General features: G+C 46.1%; 1 protein-coding gene and 1 long non-coding RNA gene across 2 annotated transcripts in view; one reads left to right on the plus strand and one right to left on the minus strand.

The window, feature by feature from the left end:
- LOC134341469 (uncharacterized) overlaps positions 1 to 7,063 on the minus strand; it is a 19,296-nt gene extending 12,233 nt beyond the window's left edge. Inside the window, exon 1 of the long non-coding RNA XR_010016766.1 lies at positions 6,945 to 7,063. This is a non-coding gene — a long non-coding RNA (uncharacterized LOC134341469). The remainder of the gene's footprint in view (positions 1 to 6,944) is intronic.
- A 296-nt stretch (positions 7,064 to 7,359) lies between these two features.
- Positions 7,360 to 21,421, plus strand: LOC134341468 (uncharacterized). The gene is made up of 8 exons (XM_063039329.1): positions 7,360 to 7,637; positions 7,797 to 12,386; positions 12,575 to 12,892; positions 17,112 to 17,232; positions 18,383 to 18,438; positions 18,677 to 18,741; positions 19,584 to 19,627; positions 20,007 to 21,421. Exons 2-8 carry the CDS (start codon positions 12,335 to 12,337, stop codon positions 20,008 to 20,010), a joined length of 660 nt encoding a protein of 219 aa, XP_062895399.1. The 5' UTR covers positions 7,360 to 7,637; positions 7,797 to 12,334; the 3' UTR covers positions 20,011 to 21,421.
- The last annotated feature ends 789 nt before the right edge of the window (positions 21,422 to 22,210 follow it).

Consider the following 22,210-nt stretch of genomic DNA (forward strand, 5'->3'; position numbering starts at 1 on the left):
CATCACAACTCTCTGCTTCCTGCTAGTTAACCGATCTTCTATCCGTGCTGATACACCACCCCCAACACTGTGCATCCCTCCCTTATGGTTAGAACGTTTATGCGGCACCATATCGAACGCCTTCTGGAAATCCAAGTAACTATCACCCATTTGTTCCCCTCTATCCACTGCGCTCGCTAAATCCTCAAAGAACTCCAGCAGGTTCGTCAAACAGGGCCTGCCTTTTCTGAATCCATGCCGCGTCTGCCTGATGGATCAGTTTCTTTGCAGGTGATAGATTGAAGCGTTATACCTCTCCCTCCTTCTCACCAACTTACCATAGGGATTGTAACATCAAGTCCTAGTAGCTCTACTACTGTTTGAGGAAGATATCGAGATTGCATTCTGTGAAGTTCTCTTCAATTCTGTCACGACCAACTTGATTCACCCAATCTACGCACAAGTTAAAATCCCCCATGATAGCTGTTGTTCCATTTTCACATGCCTTAGATATTTCTGTTGTCTATCGGTGGCCTATAGAAAACTCCCACCAATGATTTTTTCACTTTACAATTTCTAATCTCTGCCCAGATGGATTTAACCTTCTGCTCTTTAGATCGTATATCATATTTCACAATCGCCATGATATCTTTATCTAAGAGCCCTGCCTCAGCTCCCTTACCTTCTTGCTTATCCTTCCTTATTCCTTGATCTCCTGGGAAATTGAATTCGCAATCCCGGTCACCCTACAACCACGTTTCTGTAATGACCACTAAATCATACCCCTCTGTACTTATTTGTGCCAAAATTTCACTGACCCTGCTTAGAATATGACGGGCATTAAGAAAAAAATTCCCCTTACACTCATTACACGATTGAAATCTTTTAAACTTTTTTTTCCCTTTCGCACTTGACTTGTCTTCACTCCAGTCTTACATTTCTCTTGTTTAATCTTTTGCCTTTGCTATATCTTCATCCACAATTTTCTCTTTTGCTAGATTCCAAGTGCATATCGTCCCATTGGTACAGCACCCTCCTTCCCAATACCGGTGTCAGTTCCCCCATGAATTCAAACCTACCTCTTCCAAACCAATCCTTAGATAACGCATTTAACTCTCCAATCTTCTTGGCCCTCTGCCAATTTGCCGTGGCTCTGGTGTTAATGCAGATATTACCACCCTTTTGTATCTGTTTTTTACTTTAGTCCCCAGCTGCCCAAATACACTCAGTAGAACACCCTTCCTCGTTCTACCTGAGTCGGTGCTACCCACATGGAATAGGCCAACTGGATATTTTCCCTCCCACTGCAAATTCCTTTGCTGGACGGAAACGGTCCCGCACCCGGACACCAGGCAGGCAACACAGCTTTGGCAACGCTCTGTCCCCGCGACAGGGAACTCTGTCTATTCCTCTTTCTGCATTATCCTCAATTACCGCTACATTTCTGTTCTCTCCCGTCTTGAATGACTCGCTGATCGACGGTGCCACGGTTAGGTTGCGCATCCTTCCTTCAGCCCCCACTCTCCTCCAAACTGGGAGCAAGGACCTCAGTCCTGTTGGACAGGCTAAAGGGCTGAGGCTCGTCCAGCACTGTCTCTCCAATCCCACTACCCACCTCAGTGGGAGTCACACCCTCTTGTTCCTGACCACAGGCCAAAACCTCGCTGTTTCGATGTTTCAATCTGCAGCATCGCTTATTCGACTTCGAGCCGAATCGCTGACACCATTGGGAGAGACACGGGGAGATCTGTCGAGGGCAGAGGCCTCCGACTGCCGTCGATTTTTCAGGAAAAGGTGCGTCACTATTGCAAAGCGTCAGCACTAACCCCAATATTGCTCCCTGGCACAAATGCAGGGCCTAAACACTGACACTCGTGTAGGGCAGGATCACTATCACTACCCTAACCCTAATTCTCCCTCCCTCTCTCTCTCCCTCTCTCTCTCTCTCTCTTTCTCTCTCTCTCTCTCTCTCTCTCTCTCTCTCTCTCTCTCTCTCTCTCTCTCTCTCGTTCTTTCTCTATCTCTGTCACCCTATTTATCGATCCAACTCTTTTAACTGTTTACACAGACTCCAATGTGTGCTGGACAATCCCATACTTTGACGACATTGAAGTTTCTCAACTCCAAACTTGTTCACTTAACTTCTCTGCATCGCCCTCTCTCAAAGCGAGAAATTTTATTGCAGGCAAACTAATTATGAAAAATTGTGCTAATTACCTTTTCACCGATACTCCGTGACTGGTTGTTTTTCCCATAAGTAAATATTCTTCCATACAAGTAGATTTTAAACCAGTAAAACACGCAGGCTAAATTCCTTTGCGACAGCTATCACAGAACCGCACGAGATCAGCCGTTAAACTACAGGGTCACACATTATGGAAGTGGGGAATTCGGCTCATATTATCCTTGCCTGTCCTAATTATATTGTCTCGTGAAACCCAGTTTCCAGGTCGAGTTCCACAACATTCCTAGACCTGGTATTTCATACGTTCATCTGACCATTCGCTTTATACTGCCAAATCTGGATGTGCATCTCATATACCTCCACCTTAATCTGTACTTCTGGCAGAAAAGGAAATCTCCCATTTCCCTTCCACAGGCCGTTTCTCTCCTCAGCTGAATCGCATGGCGTCCGATTATAGATTAACCTGTCTGTTTATTTCTCAAGCGATAAGATTAAAAAAAAGAGACATCTTGCGAAACTTCGCTGAAGCAGCCCAGACTACAAATTCACTGCTGGATATTTATCAGCAGTGATAAAGTTACTAAAGGAGAACTTTGAAAGTCATACTGTGGGCATTATAAAAACCTAAAGTTAATATGTAATTCTGAGCAGAGATCAAACTACATTGACAACTAATCCACAAGCTGACAATGCCATTTCAGGTCGGAAAACATGATTTGTTTGGATTTTTAATTCCATCCAAAGTTCACCTCGTTGCAGTTATTAGTTCATAAAATATGTACAACGAGGCCTGCAGTCGACATTCAGTCTTATACCTACATTAACCTTTTAGGAAGATGATTAGTGATTGGTTAGCGGCATCTGCTCGATTTTCCGGACTGCTCAATGCGACAATTGAACAATTAGAGCACTATCACAATTGAGAGGTTAGAGCGGAGGTTTATTGGAAGTATGCAGAATTATCAGCGATAGAGAGAGGCTAATTGTTGGTTGGTACTTTTGGTGAGACTACAATAGAGGTCACGGTTTCAGGGTAAATGCTGAAATTTCAGATGGATAACCATTTTCTGCCAAATACTGCATATAATAACCCTGGTCCCTAAACCCTTAAATACGTGAATGCATTATTTTGTGGTAACACGTCTGTTGTTTCCATGAGGGTACAATCGAAGCCAGCAGGGTAGATGATCAGGTGATACAGCCTTTGGGTAAAGAGCAGAAACCAGTCGATCACGCCAAAGGTGGATAACTCCAACAGGCTTAATTTGTCGTGCAAACAATTTCTTTCCGTTGGCCCATAAGCTGGGGAACATTTGGGCTCATTCGCAGTAGGGTTTTAGGAAGTATCCAACGAAATCAGGTGTTTCGGAGGTAGAATTCCACCTGTTAAACAATCGGTCGTGAGTCTGTAATCACTTACGTTGCAATAAGACCATAATAAAATCATAAGACTATACGATATAGGAGCAGAAGTAGGCCATTCGGTCCATCGAGTCTGCTCCGCTATTCAAACATGTGCTGTTCCAATTGTTCCAGTTATCCTCACTCCGCTGCCTTCACCCCATACCCTTTGACGCCCTGCCTAATCAAGAACCTGTCTATCTCTCGCTTAAATACACCCAATGACTTGGCCTCCACTGCCGCTCGAGTCAACGAATTCCACAGACATACTACCATCTGACTAAAGTAATTTCAGCCTATCTCAGTTCTAAATGGACTTCCTTCAATCCTGAAGTCGTGCCCTCTTGCCCTAGAATCCCCTACCACGGGGTATAACATTGCCATATCTAATCTGTTCAGGCCTGTTGACATTCAGAATGTTTCTATGAGATCACCCCCACCCCCGCCCCCTCATTCTCCTGAACTCCAGGGAATACAGTGTAAGAGCTGCAAGAGGTTCCTCATACGGTAACCCTTTCATTTCTGGAATCATTCACGTGAATCTTCTCTGACCGCTCTCCAATGTCAGTATATCTTTTCAAAAACAAAGAGCCTAAAACTGCACGCAATACTCCAAGTGTGATATCACGAGTGCCTTATAGAGCCTCAACATCACATTCTCTGCTCTTATATTCTATACCTCTAGAAATGAATCCCAAAATTGCATTCCCCCTCTATACATCCGACTCAACCTGGAGGTTAATCTTTAGGATATTCTGCACAAGGAGTACCAAGTTCCTTTGCATCTCTGCATTTTGAATTCCCTCCTCATCTAAATAATAGTCTGCCCGTTTATTTCTCCCACCAAGGTGCATGACCATACACTTTCTAACATTGTATTTCATTTGTCACTTCTCTGTCCATTGCCCTAAACTATCCGAGTCTCTCTGCAAGTTCTCTGTTTCCTCAACACTACTATCTTTGTATCATCGGCAGATATAGCCACAAAACCATTAATACCGTTGTCCGAATCACTAACATATATCGTAACAAGCAGTGCCCCAACAACGACCCCTGTGGAACTCCACTGATAACCGACAGCCAGCCAGAATAATGCTTCATATATTCTCACTCTGTTTTCTGCCGATCAGCCAATGGTCCACCCATGCAATTAATTTCCGTGTCATTCCATGGGCTCTGCAGCACCTTGGCGAAGGCCTTCTGAAAATCCAAGTACACCAGGTCTACTGCATCTCCTTTGTCTACCCTGCTTGTAATTTCATTAAAGACTTGCAATAGGTTTCTCAGGAAGGATTTTTCTTTCAGGAAACTATGCTGGTGTTGGCCTATCCTGTCATGTGTCTCCAGGTACTCCGCAACCTCATCCCTATCAATCGATTCCAACAACTTTCCAACCACTGATGTCAGACTAACAGGCCTGTAGTCTCCTTACTGCCTCCTCCCACCCTTTTTATGTCGTGGAATAACATTTGCAATTTTTCAGCCGCCCGGTACAGTGCCAGAATCTCTCAATTCCTGAAAGAATCGTGGTTTATTATGGAATACAGAGCAGATTTTCCAGTTTTCGGGTGATGCTAGAAGATGGGGAATGTCCGTTCAAAACCTCTAGGCAACCGTTCTGGTCACCAATTGCAATTCTGGTCACCGAATTATAGGAAAGATGTCAATACATTTGAGAGAGTACAGAGGAGATTCACTAAAATGTTGCCTGGGTTTCATCTCCTAAGTTACAGAGGAAGGTTGAACAAATTAGGTCTTTATTCTTTGGAGCGTATAATGTTGAGAAGCACATGACAGATGTGTTTAAAATTATGGGGGGTGGGATTGATGGAGTTGACGTGGACAGGCTTTTTCCATTGATTATGGGGGAGGTTCAAATAAGAGGACATGAGTTGAGAGTTATAGGGCCAAAGTTTAGGGTTAACATGAGGGGGAACTTCTTTACTCAGAGAGTGGTAGCTGTGTGGAACGAGCTTCCAGCAGAAGTGGTTGAGGCGGGTTCGATGCTGTCGTTTAAAGTTAAGTTCGATAGGAATACGGGCAGGAAAGGAATGGAGGGTTATGGGCCGAGTGCAGGTCGGTGGGACTAGGTGAGAGTAAGAGTTCGGCACGGACTAGAAGGGCCGCGATGACCTGTTTCGATGCTGTAATTGTTATATGGTTCTATGTTTATATATGTGCTGGTTATATGGTTATAAGACGGTACGTGTTGACCCAGGGCCTAGTATTTACCCTACAACTAGTAAGAAAACTCTGGCAGAATGTCACGACAGAAAGGCAACCAACGGAGAGACTTGCAGGCGACATCATCACTGAATGCTGTGTTGAATCAGAGGATGAGGAGCTTGGGGTGTGATAAACGTTACTTTATGCAAACACCCCCCAACCCAATAAATGTTGAAGATATTCGGAAACCACTCCAAGCTGACTTGCGGAGGGTGAGACTAGCAGTGGAAATACAGACTCAATGCTTGATAATGAATTTGGACTCCTGCGTAATTGGGGATACACCGGAACGCCGTTAAGTGACGAAGTGACTTGAGTTTCCGGGAAGCACAAGTAATGGGCAGGGGAAGGCCGCCCTAGGGGGACAGAGAGATCTCAAGGAATGGACGATTCGATGAAGAATCGGATGAGAGGTTCTATCGGTTGCTGGTGAATAGGAGTTGATGCTGTGAGTACAAGGCTCTCCAGCCATTAGGAGACCTCGGCAACAACTTTGTGCACATTTGAATGATTGAATTATAATGTATTCTCCTATTTTTATCTTTTTTCTTTCTTCTTTAATAACTCTTTGGTTAAGTTAAATTTCATAAATATGCCTTTCTTATAACAGTCTGCATTGTATAATTTGTTATATCTTGCCGACGCATAATTGCAAGTGGACACAGAATTCGCTCAGATTGGGGCGCGAGTGGTTGAAACATCCCTGCTCTCTGGGTCTGGTGGGGCTCAATTGTGAGACGCACCGCGTTGGCGAAAGGTGGTTTTCTCACCGCTGACTCCATTGGCCCTGTTAACGAGCCGTGTTTCAGGAGGAGCCCGGTAAAAGGGAGTTTCACTCATTTGCCTGTAAGTGGACAGTTCCACCTGAGAAGGTGTGAATCCGGATTTACTGACCTCACCCCTACGGAAACTGTGCACAGTGAAAGCCCACGGCGCACACTAGATCTTCAGTGATCTACTCATCTCTCAATGTAAACACTCACATGTGAGCTCTCTCAGTCGTCCCAGTGGAGGCGTGAGACATCTTTACTCGCATATCCTGATCTCTACACCACTCCAGGATGCTCAGGTGATCTCAGCAACATCTCATCATGTCTGTTCTCTTTGCCTCATTAAATTAAATCCTCTTCCATGCTCTACGCGCTTTACTTACCTTTCTTTGTGAAATTATAAATATGTGAGGCCAAGCAGAGATCCTCTCAGAAGTTCACGCCAAGAAGCTTAAAGCTGCTCACCACTTCCGGGAGGACGTGTGTCTGTTCGCTTGAATTCTCCTTCGTGAAGTCCACAATACATTCCTTCGTCTCGCTGTCTTGCTGTGCGGCTTCACTCAACCAGTCTATCTATCTGGCAGTTAAGCAGTATTCAGAAAAATGACACGTGAGCTGGTAGAGGATGAAATAAGAGGAGCGAGGACGGATCGGCCTTCTCCTTCTTCCGCGTTTTCGGTTCGTTTATTCCCCTCGACACGTTCTCGCTCCGCGACCCATTCAGCTCCGCCTTTTCAGATGACGGGCTGCAGTGATCCGGCGCGGAGACCAGGAAGTGCGGCTCAGTCTCCGAGTGTAACAGACACAGGCGCTGCTCTCTCTCGGGATGGCGGGGTTGTCCATCTCAGAGCTTGCTCTTTGTCTGTTCATTCCTGCGGGTCACTCTCTCAGGAGCGTCTGCTCAGTCAATCAGGATGCTGGACAGTTGCTGAGAAAGCTGGGCTGACAGGGAACGGGACGGGGGCTTCTTCGGTGGGAGACGAAGAGAGAGGAAGGCCGAGGGAACCAGCGGGAGGATTCCATCCAATCGGAATGCTCCATACTATGGAGTCCAAGGGGAAAGTTCTTTCGACGCCGTGAGTACAAGGACAGCGCCACCTTTTGGATGATTTGAGCTACAACGTCGTACAAATTTGACTACTTTAAAATAATGGCAGCTTTATTTATTTATTTATTTTTCTTCTGTTCCCTTACGTTGGCATTGATAAATTTAACTTTATTCTATTTCTGTGCAGTGTACAAGGGGACAAGGGGACAGCATTTACACTGTATTCGCAGATATTTGGGGGCAGATGGTTGAAGCATTCGGACTCTCCCGGTCTGCTGGGTCCCAAGTCACAACGACGCAGGACGTACGGAGCTGTTGAAAGTCGGCTTTCTCACCGCTGAGTCCATTGGTTTGTTAACGAGGGGGTAACCAGCCATGTTTCTGGAGGCGCCCGCTAAAAGGGCGTTTCTCTCAGTTGTCTGTAGTTATCCACTCATCTCTCGGATGCGAACTCACATGGGCGCCTTTTCAGTCGACCCAGGGGAAGTTTACGACAACTGCATACCCATGTCCTAATTTCTGCTTCACGCCATGATTCTGGGGTGATTTAGAACATAGAACATAGAATAGCACAGCACAGTACAGGCCCTTCGGTCCAAAATTTTGTGCTGACCCTCAGACCCTGCCTCCCATATAAGCCACCACCTTAAATTCCTCCATATACCTGTCTAGTCGTCTCCTAAACTTCACTCGTGTATCTGCCTCCATCACTGACTCAGGCAGTGCATTCCACGCACCAACCACTCTCTGAGTAAAAAACCTTCCTCTAATATCCCCCTTGAACTTCCCACCCCTTACCTTAAAGCCATGTCCTCTTGTATTGAGCAGTGGTGCCCTGTGGCAGAGGCGCTGGCTATCCACTCTATCTATTCCTCTTATTATCTTGTACACCTCTATCATGTCTCCTCTCATCCTCCTTCTCTCCAAAGAGTAAAGCCCTAGCTCCCTTAATCTCTGATCATAATGCAGACATTCTAAACCAGGCATCATCCTGGTAAATCTCCTCTGTACCCTTTCCAATGCTTCCACATTCTTCCTGTAGTGAGGTGACCAGAACTGGGCACAGTACTCCAAGTGTGGCCTAACCAGAGTTTTATAGAGCTACACCATTACATCGCGACTCTTAAACTCTATCCCTCGACTTATGAAAGCTAATACCCCATAAGCTTTCTTAACTACCCTATCCACCTGTGAGGCAACTTTCAGGGATCTGTGGACATGTACGCCGAGATCCCTCTGCTCCTCCACACTACCAAGTATCCTGCCATTTACTTTGTACTCTGCCTTGGAGTTTGTCCTTCCAAAGTGTACCACCTCACACTTCTCCGGGTTGAACTCCATCTGCCACTTCTCAGCCCACTTCTGCATCCTATCGATGTCTCTCTGCAATCTTTGACAATCCTCTACACTATCTACAACACCACCAACCTTTGTGTCGTCTGCAAACTTGCCAACGCACCCTTCTACCCCCACATCCAGGTCGTTAATAAAAATCACGAAAAGTAGAGGACCCAGAATAGATCCTTGTGGGACACCACTAGTCACAATCCTCCAATCTGAATGCACTCTCTCCAGCACCACCCTCTGCCTTCTGCAGGCAAGCCAATTCTGAATCCACCTGGCCAAACTTCCCTGGATCCCATGCCTTCCAACTTTCTGAATAAGCCTACCGTATGGAATCTTGTCAAATGCCTTACTTTCGGTCGGTCAATTCATTGAGGACCTCGGTCACTTCCACAGCCTCCAGGCACATCTTCCCAGCTTTATCTCTAATCGGTCCTACCTTCACACCTGTCATCCCTTTTTTCTTCACATAATTGAAGAATGCCTTGGGGTTTTCCTTTACCGTACTCGCCAAGGCCTTCTCATGCCCCCTTCTTGCTCTTCTCAGCCCCTTCTTAAGCTCCTTTCTTGTTTCCCTATATTCCTCAATAGACGCATCTCATTCTTGCTTCCTAAACCTCATGTATGCTGCCTTCTTCCACCTGATTAGATTTTCCACCTCACTTGTCACCCATGGTTCCTTCACCCTACCATTCTTTATCTTCCTCACAGAGACAAATTTATCTCTTACATCCGGCAAGAGATCGCCAAACATCGACCACATGCCCACAGTACATTTGCCTGCATAAAACATCATCCCAATTCACACCCGCAAGTTCTAGCCTTATATCCTCCCTATTCGCCTTTCCCCACTTAAAAAAAAATTCTGTCCTCTCTGATTCTATCCTTTCCCATGATAATGGTAAAGGCCAGGAAGCGGTGGTTACTGTCCCCCAGATGCTCACCCACAGAGAGATCTGTGACCTGACCCGGCTCATTACCTAGTACTAGATCTAGTATGGCATTCCCCCTGCTCGGCCTGTCCACGTACTGTGACAGGAATCCCTCCTGGACACACTTAACAAACTCTGCCCCATCTAAACCCCTGGAACTAATCAGGTGCCAATCAATACGAGGGAAGTTAAAGTCACCCATGATAACAACCCTGTTATTTTTGCACCTTTCCAAAATCTGCCTCTCAGTCTGCTCCTCCGTATCTCTGCTGCTACCAGGTGGCCTATAGAATACCCCCAGTAGAGTAACTGCTCCCTTCCTGTTCCTGACATCCACCCACATTAACTCCAAAGAGGATCCTGCTACATTACCCACCCTTTCTGTAGCTGTAATAGTATCCCTGACCAGTAATGCCACCCCTCCTCCCCTCTTTCCACCGTCTCTATCCCTTTTAAAGCACTGAAATCCAGGAATATTGAGAATCCATTCCTGCCCTGGTGCCAGCCAAGTCTCTATAATGGCCACTACATCATAATTCCATGTATGTATCCAAGCGCTCAGTTAATCACCTTTGTTCCTGATGCTTCTTGCATTGAGGTACACACATTTCAGCCCTTCTACCTTACTGTCTTTACACCGTTTATTCTGCTTCTCTTTCCTCAAAGCCTCTCTGTATGTTAGATCTGGCTTTACTCCATGCACTTCTTTCACTGCTCTATCGCTCTGGGTCCCATCCCCCTTGCAAATTAGTTTAAACCCTCCCGAACCATGCTGGCAAACCCACCCGCAAGGATATTGCTCTCCCTGGAGTTCAGGTACAACCCATCCATTCTGCACAGGTCCCACCTTACCCAGAAGAGATTCCAATGATCTAAAAATCTAAAACCTTGCTCCCTGGACCAACTCCTCAGCCATGCATTAAACTGCCATCTCCTCCAATTCTTACCATCACTGTCACGTAGCACTGGCAGCAATCCTGAGAACGCCACCCTTGAGGTCCTGTTCTTCAGCCTTCTGCCTAGTTCCCGAAACTCACACTTCAGGACCTCATCCCTCTTCCTGCCTATGTCGTTGGTCCCAACATATATCACGACTTCTGGTTGTTTTCCCTCTCGTACCAGGATGTCGTGCACCCGGTCAGAGACATCCCGGACCCTCCTGCACCGCAGGGTCAGACTCAGTGCCGGAGGCCCTGCCACCGTGGCTCACACCTGGTTGGTCGTCCCCGCCAACGGCATCAGGGACGGTAAACTTATTATTCAGGGGAATGGCTACTGGGGTTCCCTGCACTACCTGTCTGCTCACCTTCGCTTTCCCCCCTCTGACTGTCACCCAATGTCTCACATACCTCTGACATCTCCTCTGTACCTACTTACCACACCTAATACCTGTTGGCTCTTGTAGCAACCATTTCAGCCCTGGGAAATGCCTCTGAAGATCAACACGATCAATGCCTCCCATGATCTTATACACCTCTATCAGATCACCTCTCATCCTCCGTCGCTCAAGGCCGAGTTCACTCAACCTATTGTCATTAAGCATGCTCCCCAATCCAGGCAAAATCCTAGTAAATCTCCTCTGCACCATTTCTATGGTTTCCACGTCATTCCTGTAGTGAGGCGACCAGAACTGAGCACAGTACTCCAAGTGCGGTCTGACCAAGGTCCTATATAGCTACAACATTACCTCTCGGCCCCTAAATTCAATTCCACTATTGATGAAGGCCAATACAACGTACGCCTTCTTAACCACAGAGTCAACCTGCGCAGCTGCTTTGAGCGTCCTATGGGTTCGGTTCCGAGTTCCCTCTGATCCACCTCACTGCCAAGAGTCTTACCATTAATACAATATTCTGCCATTATATTTGACCTACCAAAATGAACCACTTCACACTTATCTGTGTTTAACACCATCTGCCACTTCTCAGCCCAGTTTTGCATCCTATCAATGTCCCGCTGTAAGCTCTGACAGTCCTCCACACTATCTACAACACCTCCATCCTTTCTGTCGTTAGCAAACTTACTAACCTATAACTCCCCTTCCTCATCTCGGTGGTTTATAAAAATGACGAAGAGTAGGGGTCCCATAAAAGATCCCTGAGGCTCTCCACTGGTCACCGACCTCCATGCAGAATATAACCCGTCTTCGACTACTCTTTCCCTTCTGCGGGCAAGCCAGTTCTGGATCTGCAAAGCAATGTCTCTCTCTCTATCTGTTCATGTCGGAGGGTGAAAGAAACTCACTTTGAGATCATTATCGGATTCAACACAGCAGCAGATATTTGTAGAACAACACACAAGGTTTGGTTCAGATTTGAGCAGAGTCCAGATTCTCTGATCCAATCAGCGCTGCCGCCTGTGACGTCAGCATCCAGTTATCTGACGCGCAAACCCGGAAGTGCGGCTCAGTCTCCGAGTGTAACAGAGATCGGCGCTGCTCTCTGTCGGGATGTCGGGACTGCCCTTCGCAGCGCTCGTTCTGTGTCTCTGCATAACAGCCGGTAAGGATCGCTCTCTGAAACTGTTAGTTGTCGGATAATCATCAGCGTGGGGGATGAAGATCAGGTTATATGGGTCGACTTACAGAGCTATGTAGAGACTTCTGGTATCGGTGCAGATTGAGTTAATTGCAGTTCTGGATGCTATCCGTCTCTGTCGCTTTTCACTCGTACGATTTTCTCCTCCTCAGGTGATTCTCAGCAGTTTACCATTTTCGTTGAGCACAAACAGATAAATGTCACCGTCGGGGGAGATGCGCTCTTTTCAGTGCGGCCGTCGGCCAATATCTACAATGGAAGCTGGAGTTTTAATGGGAGAACAGTCGCCCAGTGGATCAACCAGTCAGTGTCTGTTGACGATGCCTTAACATCGCGGGCTAAGTTATTCATCTCCAACGGGTCGCTTCTGCTGAAGTCGGTGAAGATGTCAGACAGTGGGAGATACCGTGTGAATATGGTTCCAACGATTGGCTCCCAGTCCTCAGTGACCATCACTCTGGGTGTCATTGGTAAGTGAGACAGAGTTATTCAGAGTCATGCGATCTCGGATTGTAACATTCATTTGTATTCCTGTGGTGGTAGAATACAATATAACCTTTACAGTTCGTTGCTGGATGACGTATTGTTTCTGAATGAAAAAAAAGAAAAAAACTATCCCTTGTGAACAACACAGATCTGCATTAGATTTAGTTTGAAGATCCTCTCGGACAACCTTCGGCGGTGATCGGTGGCTGTGGATGTGAACCTCGCCTCTAGCGCCCCCTGCCGGTCCCAATTTGCGGACTGTTCAACTCTCACCCGTCCCAGTAAAGCTGTAGATTAGTAACTACAACAGGATCAATGAACAGCCCACGGGAGTGGGCAAGACAACATACTGTGCAAATACAAATATAGATAAATAGTAATAAATACTCAGGACATGAAATCACGTGGTAAGGGTCCTTAAACTGAGATCATTGGTTGTGGGAACATGTCAGTGGATGGCCAGTGAGTGTAGTGATCCGCTTTGTTCAAGAGCCTGATGGCTGATGGATTGTAACTGTTCTTGAACGTGGTGGTGCGAGTCCTGAGGTTCTTGTACCTTCTACCTGATGGCAGCATCGCGAAAATAGCAAGTCCTGGGTGGTGATGATGTTTGATGGTGAATTATGTCTTCCTGCGACAGCCGTTCATGTAGATTGCACTCAGTGCTTGGGAGGGATTTACCGGTGATGAACTGGGCCGTGTCCATTACTTTCTGTGGGATTTTCCATTCAAAGGCATTGATTGTTCTCAGACCAGGCCACGAGGCAGCAGGTCAATACACTTAGCATTACACATCTATCGAAGTTTGTCAATCTTTGAGACGCCATGACGAATCTTCACAAACTCCAAAGGAAGTGGAGAAGCTGCCATGCAATCTTCGCTATTGCACTTATGTGCTGAGTCCAAGACCAGCACGTCCTGCAAACAGTTGGAATGCTCCCCACGGTACATCTGTAGAAATTTGCGAGTATCTTCAGTAACGTAGTATCCTCAAACTACTGATGAAAAATGGCCGCCGCAGTACCTTCATTGGAATTGCATCAATATGTTCGGCCCAGGGTAGATCCTGAGAGAGGTTGACATCCAACATCTTGAGACTGCTGACTGTTTCCACTTCCGTTCCCTCGATGAGGACTGGTGGGTGTTTGCACTCGACTAATCCTTCTTGATGTTCAAATCACTTCCTCAGACTCAGTGAAGTTGAGTACAAGGTAATTGTTGCGGCCCCTGTCACCAAGCTGATATGTCACTCTCCCGTATGCCTTATCGTTGCATCTAAAATCCTGTCAACAATAGTTGTATCACCGGCAATTTGATGGTTGGAATATGATCTGTCACTAGTCACGTCGTCGTGGGTGTTGAGAGCGTATATCAGTGGGCTAAGCAACCATCTTTGAGGTGACACAGACAAAATGCTAGTGGAAGGCAGAAGGCCAGGCAGCATCTATAGGAGGAGGTACAGTCGACGTTTCGGGCCGCAGCCCTTCATCAGTCCGAAAGACAATGGGAGCTCCGGTCCCCGCAAACATCCGAAAGAGGTGCAATTAGCTTTAGTAAGTTTTGGGACTGCTATCCTGGAGCCAGGGTCGAGGCGACGCTTGCGGGCTTAGCCCATCAAGATTCCCGCTGAGGTGATTTGACGCGAATGACGAATTGTACTGTAGGGTTGGATGTTTTGATGGGACATAAAATTCACCTTGAAGTTTATGGTTAGGAATTGCATTATCAGTCCTCGAATAGGCAGAAAGAATTCTGAGAAGAATTTCATTCAGCCTTAAAAGTGCAGAAAAAAATTCACAAGGATGCTACTGGAATGGGAGATTGTTCGAGTTATCCTCGGAGCGTGGAAGGCCTTGGCCTGACCATATAGAAGTTTGTGAAATCAACAACACAGATTATTGGGATGTTCAGATTATTAGGATGTTAGGATGCAGAAGCGAGGAAACTGAAACTATGAAAGTAAGCTAGCAAATAATATCAAAGAGGATACTAAAAGCTTTATCAAGTATATAAAGAGAAAAAGAGAGTTGAGTGTAGATATAGGACCAATAGAAAATGATACTGGAGAAATTGTAATGCGAGATACGGAGATGGCAGAGGAACTGAACGAGTATTTTGCATCAGTCTTCATTGAGGAAGACAGCAGGATACCGGACACTCAAGGGTGGCAGGGAAGAGAAGTGTGCGCAGTCACAATTACGACAGAGAAAGTACACAGGAAACTGAATAGTCTAAAGGTAGATAAATCTCCCGGACCAGATGGAATGCACCCGCGTGTTCTGAAGGATATAGCTGTGGAGATTGCAAAGGCATTAGCAATGATCGCTCAAAAGTCGATAGATTCTGGCATGGTTCCGGAGGACTGGAAGATTGGAAATGTCACTCAGCTATTTAAGAAGGGGGCAGGGAAGCAAAAAGGAAATTATAGACCTGTTACCTTGACATCCGTGGTTGGGAAGTTGTTGGAGTCGATTGTCAAGGATGAGGTTATGGATACGGAGCACCTGGAGGCATATGACAAGATAGACAGAACTCAGCATGGATTCCTTAAAGGAAAATCCTGCCTGACAAACCTGTTACAATTTTTTGAGGAAATTACAGGTAGATTAGAGCAGGGAGATGAGGTGGATGTTGTATATTTAGATTTTCAGAAGGTCTTTGACAAGGGGCCACACATGCGGCTTCTTAACAAGACAACAGCCCATGGAATTACGGGAAATTTACATATATGGATATGGCGTTGGCCGATTGGCAGGAAACAGAGATTTGGAATGAAGGAATCCTATTTGGGTTGGCTGCCGGTTACCAGTGGTTTTGCAGAGGGGTCCGTGTTGGGGCCGCTTCTTCTTACGTTGCACATCAACGATTTGGATTAATGAATAAATGGCTTTGTGGCTGAGTTTGCTGATGCTACACAGATTGGTGGAGGGGCCTGTAGTACTGAGGAAACGGAGAGTCTGCAGAGAGATTTGGATAGATTGGAAGAATGGGCAAAGAGGTGACAAATGAAATACAATGTTAGAAACTGTATGGTTATGCACTTTGGCAGAAGAAATAAACGGGCAGACTATTATTTAAATAGGGAGAGAATTCAGACTTCTGAGGTGCAACGAGATTTGGGAGTCCTCGTGCCAGGAAACCCGTAAGATTAACCTCCAGGTTGAGTCGGTGGTCAAGAAGGCGAATGCAATGTTGGCATTCATTTCCTGCGGAATAGAGTATAGCAGCAGGGATGTGATTTTGAGGCTCTATAAGGCGCTGGTAAGACCTCACTTGGAGTATTGTGGGCATTTTTGGGCTCCTTATTTAAGAAAGGATGTGCTGACGTTGGATAGGGTGCAGAGAAGATTCACTGGAATAATTTCAGGAATAAGGTTAACATATGAGGAACGTTTATCCGCACTCGGACTGTATTCCTTGAAGTTTAGAAGAATGAGGGGAGACCTCATAGAAACATTTCGAATGTTGAACAGCATGGACAAAGTGGATGTAGCAAACCTGTTTCCTATGATCTCGGGGTTTGGTACGTGAGGCAACGATTTAAGGATTGAAGGGCGCCCATTCAGAACGGGGATGCGAAGAAAGTTCTTTCAGCCAGAGGGTGGTGAATCGATGGAATTTGTTGCGACGGGGGCAGTGGAGGCCAAGTCATATTTAAGGCAGAGATTGATAGGTATCTGAGTAGCCAGGGAATCAAAGGTTATGGTGAGAAGGCGGGGGAGTGGGACTAAATGGGAGAATGGATTAGCTCATGATAAAATGGCGGAGCAGACTCGATGGGCCGAATGGCCGACTTCTGCTCCTTTGTCTTATGGACTTATGAAGAAATTTTCGCGCATCTCTATTTTAAATTGACACCCCTCTATCCTCAGGTTGTGCCTCCATATCCGAGACACCCCCACCGCATGAAACACACTTTCCACATCTACTCTGTCTAGACCTTCCAACATTCGTTGAAAGTTTCAATGGGATTCCCTCCACGGCCCCCCCGCCCCCCGCGACAATCCTTGTAAATTCAAACGACTGCACACCCACAGCAATTAAACGTTCATCGTATGTTAACGCTTTCATTCCGGGGGTAATCCTTGTGAGACAATATACAACTCTAAACTGACCCAGTCAAATTGCTGCGAAAATGAATTTGTCACTGATGAAGACGTGTTCTCGGAATGTAAGATATACATTTTCTTTGTGTGTTAACAGCAAAAACAGATGGCAAATGTACCCTCAGCTCTGGCGCAATCGTGGGCATTGTGGTATTTTTCCTTGGCGTGACCCTGATCGGCGGAGTCAGTGGATGGTTGATCACCCGGAAAACTGACGAGTAAATGCATGTTTTTTTTGTTTATTTCCGAATGTCACCTCTACTTTCAATTAGTGCGGAAGATTTTTTTTTGGCAGAAGCGGGTATATTGGAAGCTTTAACGCGAATTTGCGATGCAGCCGGTAAACGAAGAAGGGTACACAAACTGGAGCTGGAGGAAACTGGCGAGTCAGGCATTATTTGTGGGGGAACATGAACAGACCCTTTTGAGATGCGGGGGTGCAGGATGAGGAAGTGCTTCACACAGCACAAAGAGTTCTGGGATCTGTTTCCGAAACAACAATTATTGAAGTCAGGAATGCATGAATAGAAGGAACAGAACTATTGGCCGTGTTGGAAGTTATTATTTCCTGCCTTCTCACCATGTGACAGGAGGGAAGCTAAGGATTCAGAAATGGTGCTGAAGAAATATACCAGAGCGGATACTGGGTTCAGGGACAGATTGTGCTTTTGGAAGCACGCTGTTTCCTGGAAGATATTTTGAGTGGAGTTCATAGTGAAACGCATAAACATCAGAGTTCATATGTGAGTTTGAAGTTGTTCTCCCACATCACTGAGTCCAGGATTAAAGACTAGAGACTCAAGATGAAAGAGGCAGGCATTACAAGTCAGGGGGAATGGTTAGTTTTCCAGCAGTTTGCTGTTGGAACAGGGGGCGCTCTGTTTGCAGATCTCCTGAGGGCGGATCCGCTTCGGCCTTTAAGAGGGAAATGGATAATTAAATGGTGACGATTCATGTGCAAGGTTCAGGAATGGAACACGACCGGTGCATTGGTGGAGATCCCCACCAGGCACTGGTGTCCTTTCCGTGAGATAAGGGATCTATGGGTGAATATTACCCTGTCGATAACAATCAGTTTCAATCACAGAGGAGCAGTTGGTCAATCCGCGCAATCCGTGATACGTGCGCAACTTTCTCCCGGAGAACCGACATCCGAATGAGCAAAATAATTTTCTCCGTTTAACAGAGTATGACCACTGTTGTTGAGATCCAGCAGGGCTGGAATCTGGTATCGGGCAACCGGAACAGTATCAAGCAACAACGAGAGCATCCGATGGAATTATAGGAGTCGTTCTCATTCGGGATATCAGTGCAGGGAAGTGACATCCTGCCGAATTCATGTTTTGACGCTTGTTTCTGTTTATTCAGGATCAGGGATCCACCACAATCCCAATACTACACGAGCATGGATTCCCGAAGAAGGAGTGAGTGAAATTCCTTTTGAACTATTTTGTGACTGAGCCCATGGAAATCTCAACATTGCACATTGCATTTAAATATGGAAGCTCATAAGCACGGGAGCTGGAGGTTGTTGTATCTCGGCCTAAAATGTTGCTCATGCTATCGCTGGCGTTTGTTGGGTGGCCCGGATTGACCTCTGCTGTATTAACAACGGCTCCTGATTGCATTCAGCGTTTTGACATATCTGTTTTGTTCCGACAGGCACCTTGGATACAAACACCGTGAAGGCATCGCAAAACGATGAACATTTCCCAAGGAATGAGCAGGTTGGATGTTTGTATTATGCTCATGGCCTCAGTCATTGTTTTGCAAAGGGAAGGTAAAAACATAGGTAATGTGATCGGTAGCGTCCATCAGAGCCTTCGGCTTTGATTGGCTATTTATTTATATCAGGGATGATCTCCCCGATTCTCATTTCCAGTTAACTGAGGTGGAACACCTCAAAGTAGACCCAAACCAGATGGCATGAAAATCGTCCTTTTCCTACTGGTGTTTTTTGTTCACTTCACTCTTCTTCTATTCTACTCTCCGGACTCATTTCTCTTCTCTTCAGATGCCCAACAACTTTCCCCGGCACTTCTCCATCTTCCATTTCTACCATGGTCTAGTCCTCTGTAATCGGATTCCTTTTTCTTCAGCAGTTCACCTTGCCCACTCTCCAGGCCCACCAATCACCTTCCACACAGACGTCCTTCCTCTCCCCAACTTGAAGGGCTGAAGGTCATGGTCTGGGATACGTGGACTAAATGGACGAGATTAACCGCACCCCAGCATTCTGAAGAGGGATTCGAGGGAAGATTACTGATATTCCAAGCTACAGATTACTATGGAATTGTTTTTGAGCACTGGAAAGTTGCAAATATCACTCTGATATTTTGAAGGAAGGGAAGGGAATGACAAGGGATTATGCTCCCTTTCGCTTGGGGATCATGACTGTCTGTCTCTGATCCTCTTTTCATCATGGTCTGACTATTCCGTGTTACTTTCAGACAGAATTTATTAAATAAGTGCAAATACTCTTCAATATTATTGCAGTTCTACTCTGCCACAAAATGCTTTTGATAAAAAAACAGAAGCTGCTAATCATGCTGATTTCCTCACATTATAGGGACTTGTGCTGGAGGACCGATCTGTTTACAGTGATCTGAAGAGGTATGTGAATGGAATATTGGGCTGGCGATACACAGTGTCACTTGTAAAGGAAACGTATCTACTAATTTCAGGTCTGTTAGTCATGCAGTGCCATGGTTGTGTCCATGTACTGTATATATTACCCTGTGATCAGCAGTTTTGAGACACGTAACAACGCAAGATTTGAGTTAGGCGGTATTATACAGCGTTTTAATGATTTTGAAAGGAACAAATTCCCTGGGCCCGTGGCTGTATGAAATATACTAGTTGTATGCAAAGTTGCATTGTCATGATGTTTTGTCACAGATTGGAAAATCATCATCCCGTAATTAAAACTCACCAGCAGCAGCGCTTCCGGGTTGCTGACGTAGTCAACGTAAATGGTGTGTTGTTTCCTCAGATGACGTCACTGGGGAACGGAAGAGGATGGTTGGCAGGTGAATTGACACAGAGGAAGGACAACCATCGAGGAAAAAGCCATCGTTCACAATGTCTTTCGTTATTTCTTTATAATTGTTCTCCATGTCTCCGCTACATAGCTTCTGCGGTTAACATCCTCACGACGAAGACATCGCTGACGGTTCTGACTCGTTTGTACCATAGCAGATTAGTTCGCTCAGCTCAACCCAGACTTTACATCCCATAATTGCCACCTCCACACTGCCACCAACATATACCCTCTCAACGTTGCTGTGTGATACAATCTCTGTACCGTCCTGACCCACATCATGGGCCGATAGGTTTCTGACCACTTGGTACGCTCAGAAACATGAAATATCGTAGCGTGTCGCTCTCAACCCTCAGCGTCGCTCCGTTATTCACTTGGCGTGAGGCCGGTTCAGCTGCACAAGCGGCCAAGTGGGAATAATTCCATTAATTTCACCCTTAGCGTCACGGAGCTGGCTGTGAGCAAGGGATACGTATTCGCGCACTGAATACTGTGTCAGTCTCCTCGTATTCAGCTTCCGTTAGTGTCTCAGAGGCACAAAGCCATTTGGACAGAGCGGTGTAGATACGAGAATGGAAGGCAGAAGTGCTTTTCCAGCGATTAGAAAATACCTAATGAGCTTTAGTGTTCCAATCAAAGCAGCAAATAACATAGTCTCTGTGCTCTTAGCTTCGATTAAAGCTATTCTACTCTGGTGCTGTTAGCATTGCGAGTTCGGAGATGAAGTCCGGCGTCACGTGTAAGAAATCTGTCGATCTCCATATCCAGAGTCCGGGAAGGTTAATTGGTCATTGTAAAGGGTCCCGTGGTTAAGTTAGTGTCAGAACATTGAACACAGAACATAGACATCTACAGCAAATTACAGGCTCTTCGGCCTACAATGTTGTGCCGACCATGTCACCTACTCTGGAAACTGCCTTGAATTACCCTGCCACATCGCCCTGTATGTTTCTAAGCTCCATGCGCAGATCACAGAGACACTTAAAAGATCCCCACAACACGCTGGAGGAACTCAGCAGGTCGGGCAGCATCCGTGGAAAAGATTACCCCTGACCTTCCCCTTGTACCTACCCCCAAATTCCTTAAAGGTACGCGCTCTGGCGTTAGTCATTTCAGCCCTGGGGAAAAGCCTCTTGCAATCCGCACGATCAATCACCGTCATCGTCTTGTACACCTCTCTCAGTCACCTCTCATCCTCCGTCGCTCCAAGGAGAAAAGGCCGAGGTCACGCAACCTATTCTCATAGGCCATGCTCCCCAACCCAGGCATCGCCCCCGTAAACCTCCTCTGTTAATGGGGTTTGTCGTCAGTTGCTGAAAGTCTATTCCGCGCTTTATGGCTGAATAATAAATGTAATAAAATAGAAACCTTTGCTGAAACCCTGAGTTGCCTCCTGATTTCTGCGTGAATTAGCTCAGTAAATGATTATCAATCCGAGTCACTGTTTCAGCCCCCGTCACCAATGTTCCTGTACCCCGAGATTATGACGTCACTTCCTGTTTGAAAAACCCTGATTTACCCCATAACCCGTTCACATCCCCTGGTTCTTCCACCAGTCTCCCTGGTGTCTATGTTTCACTGTAACGCAATTACGTGATTTTTTGTTGGGTATTATGGATTCAAACTTCTTTCTTTGCTCTTTGGTTCGTACAGCTCAAGGTGACTGGGGGTGGCGGGGGGTTAGGGGGAACAGACGTGAATAGGAACTGGCAGTTCGGCCAACGAAAACCATCTTGTGAGATTAGAACAAAACATCTGCCAATATGAGATCAGCACCCCTCCATTCCCCGCGTAAGTGCCCAAATGACACTTAAGCTGCGATTCTCTGCTTCCCCTGACAGTGCGTTCAAGGCACCGACCACTCTCAGTATTTCATACAAATCTGGATTTCACTTTTCCTTCTCTCACCTGGTCACCAATCCCTCTCGTATTTACCACCCGCCCCCCACGTTGTGCTTCCGGTATTTTTTTTTCTTTCATTTGGATAACATGAATCAAATTATATCAGTATGGACTCCTGCAGTCAATAACCCATAGTATTCAAGTTGACTGTGTTGTCTTCACTCACTGATGGATTTCAACAATTCACCTTGCCGCTCTCCACCTGAATATAATTTTCTTCTTGCGCGTACCCCTGAATCCCACGCAGATCGCTT

Source organism: Mobula hypostoma, unplaced genomic scaffold (genome assembly GCF_963921235.1).
Source record: "Mobula hypostoma unplaced genomic scaffold, sMobHyp1.1 scaffold_61, whole genome shotgun sequence".
In the NCBI taxonomy this organism is placed as follows: domain Eukaryota; kingdom Metazoa; phylum Chordata; class Chondrichthyes; order Myliobatiformes; family Myliobatidae; genus Mobula; species Mobula hypostoma.

Coding starts and splice junctions, on each gene's coding strand:
- LOC134341468 (XM_063039329.1), top strand. CDS start 12,335: ATGTCGGGACTGCCCTTCGCAGCGCTCGTTCTGTGTCTCTGCATAACA. Junction 12,387..12,574: donor GTGTCTCTGCATAACAGCCG/GTAAGGATCGCT, acceptor TCTCCTCCTCAG/GTGATTCTCAGCAGTTTACC. Junction 17,233..18,382: donor ATCACCCGGAAAACTGACGA/GTAAATGCATGT, acceptor CTGTTTATTCAG/GATCAGGGATCCACCACAAT.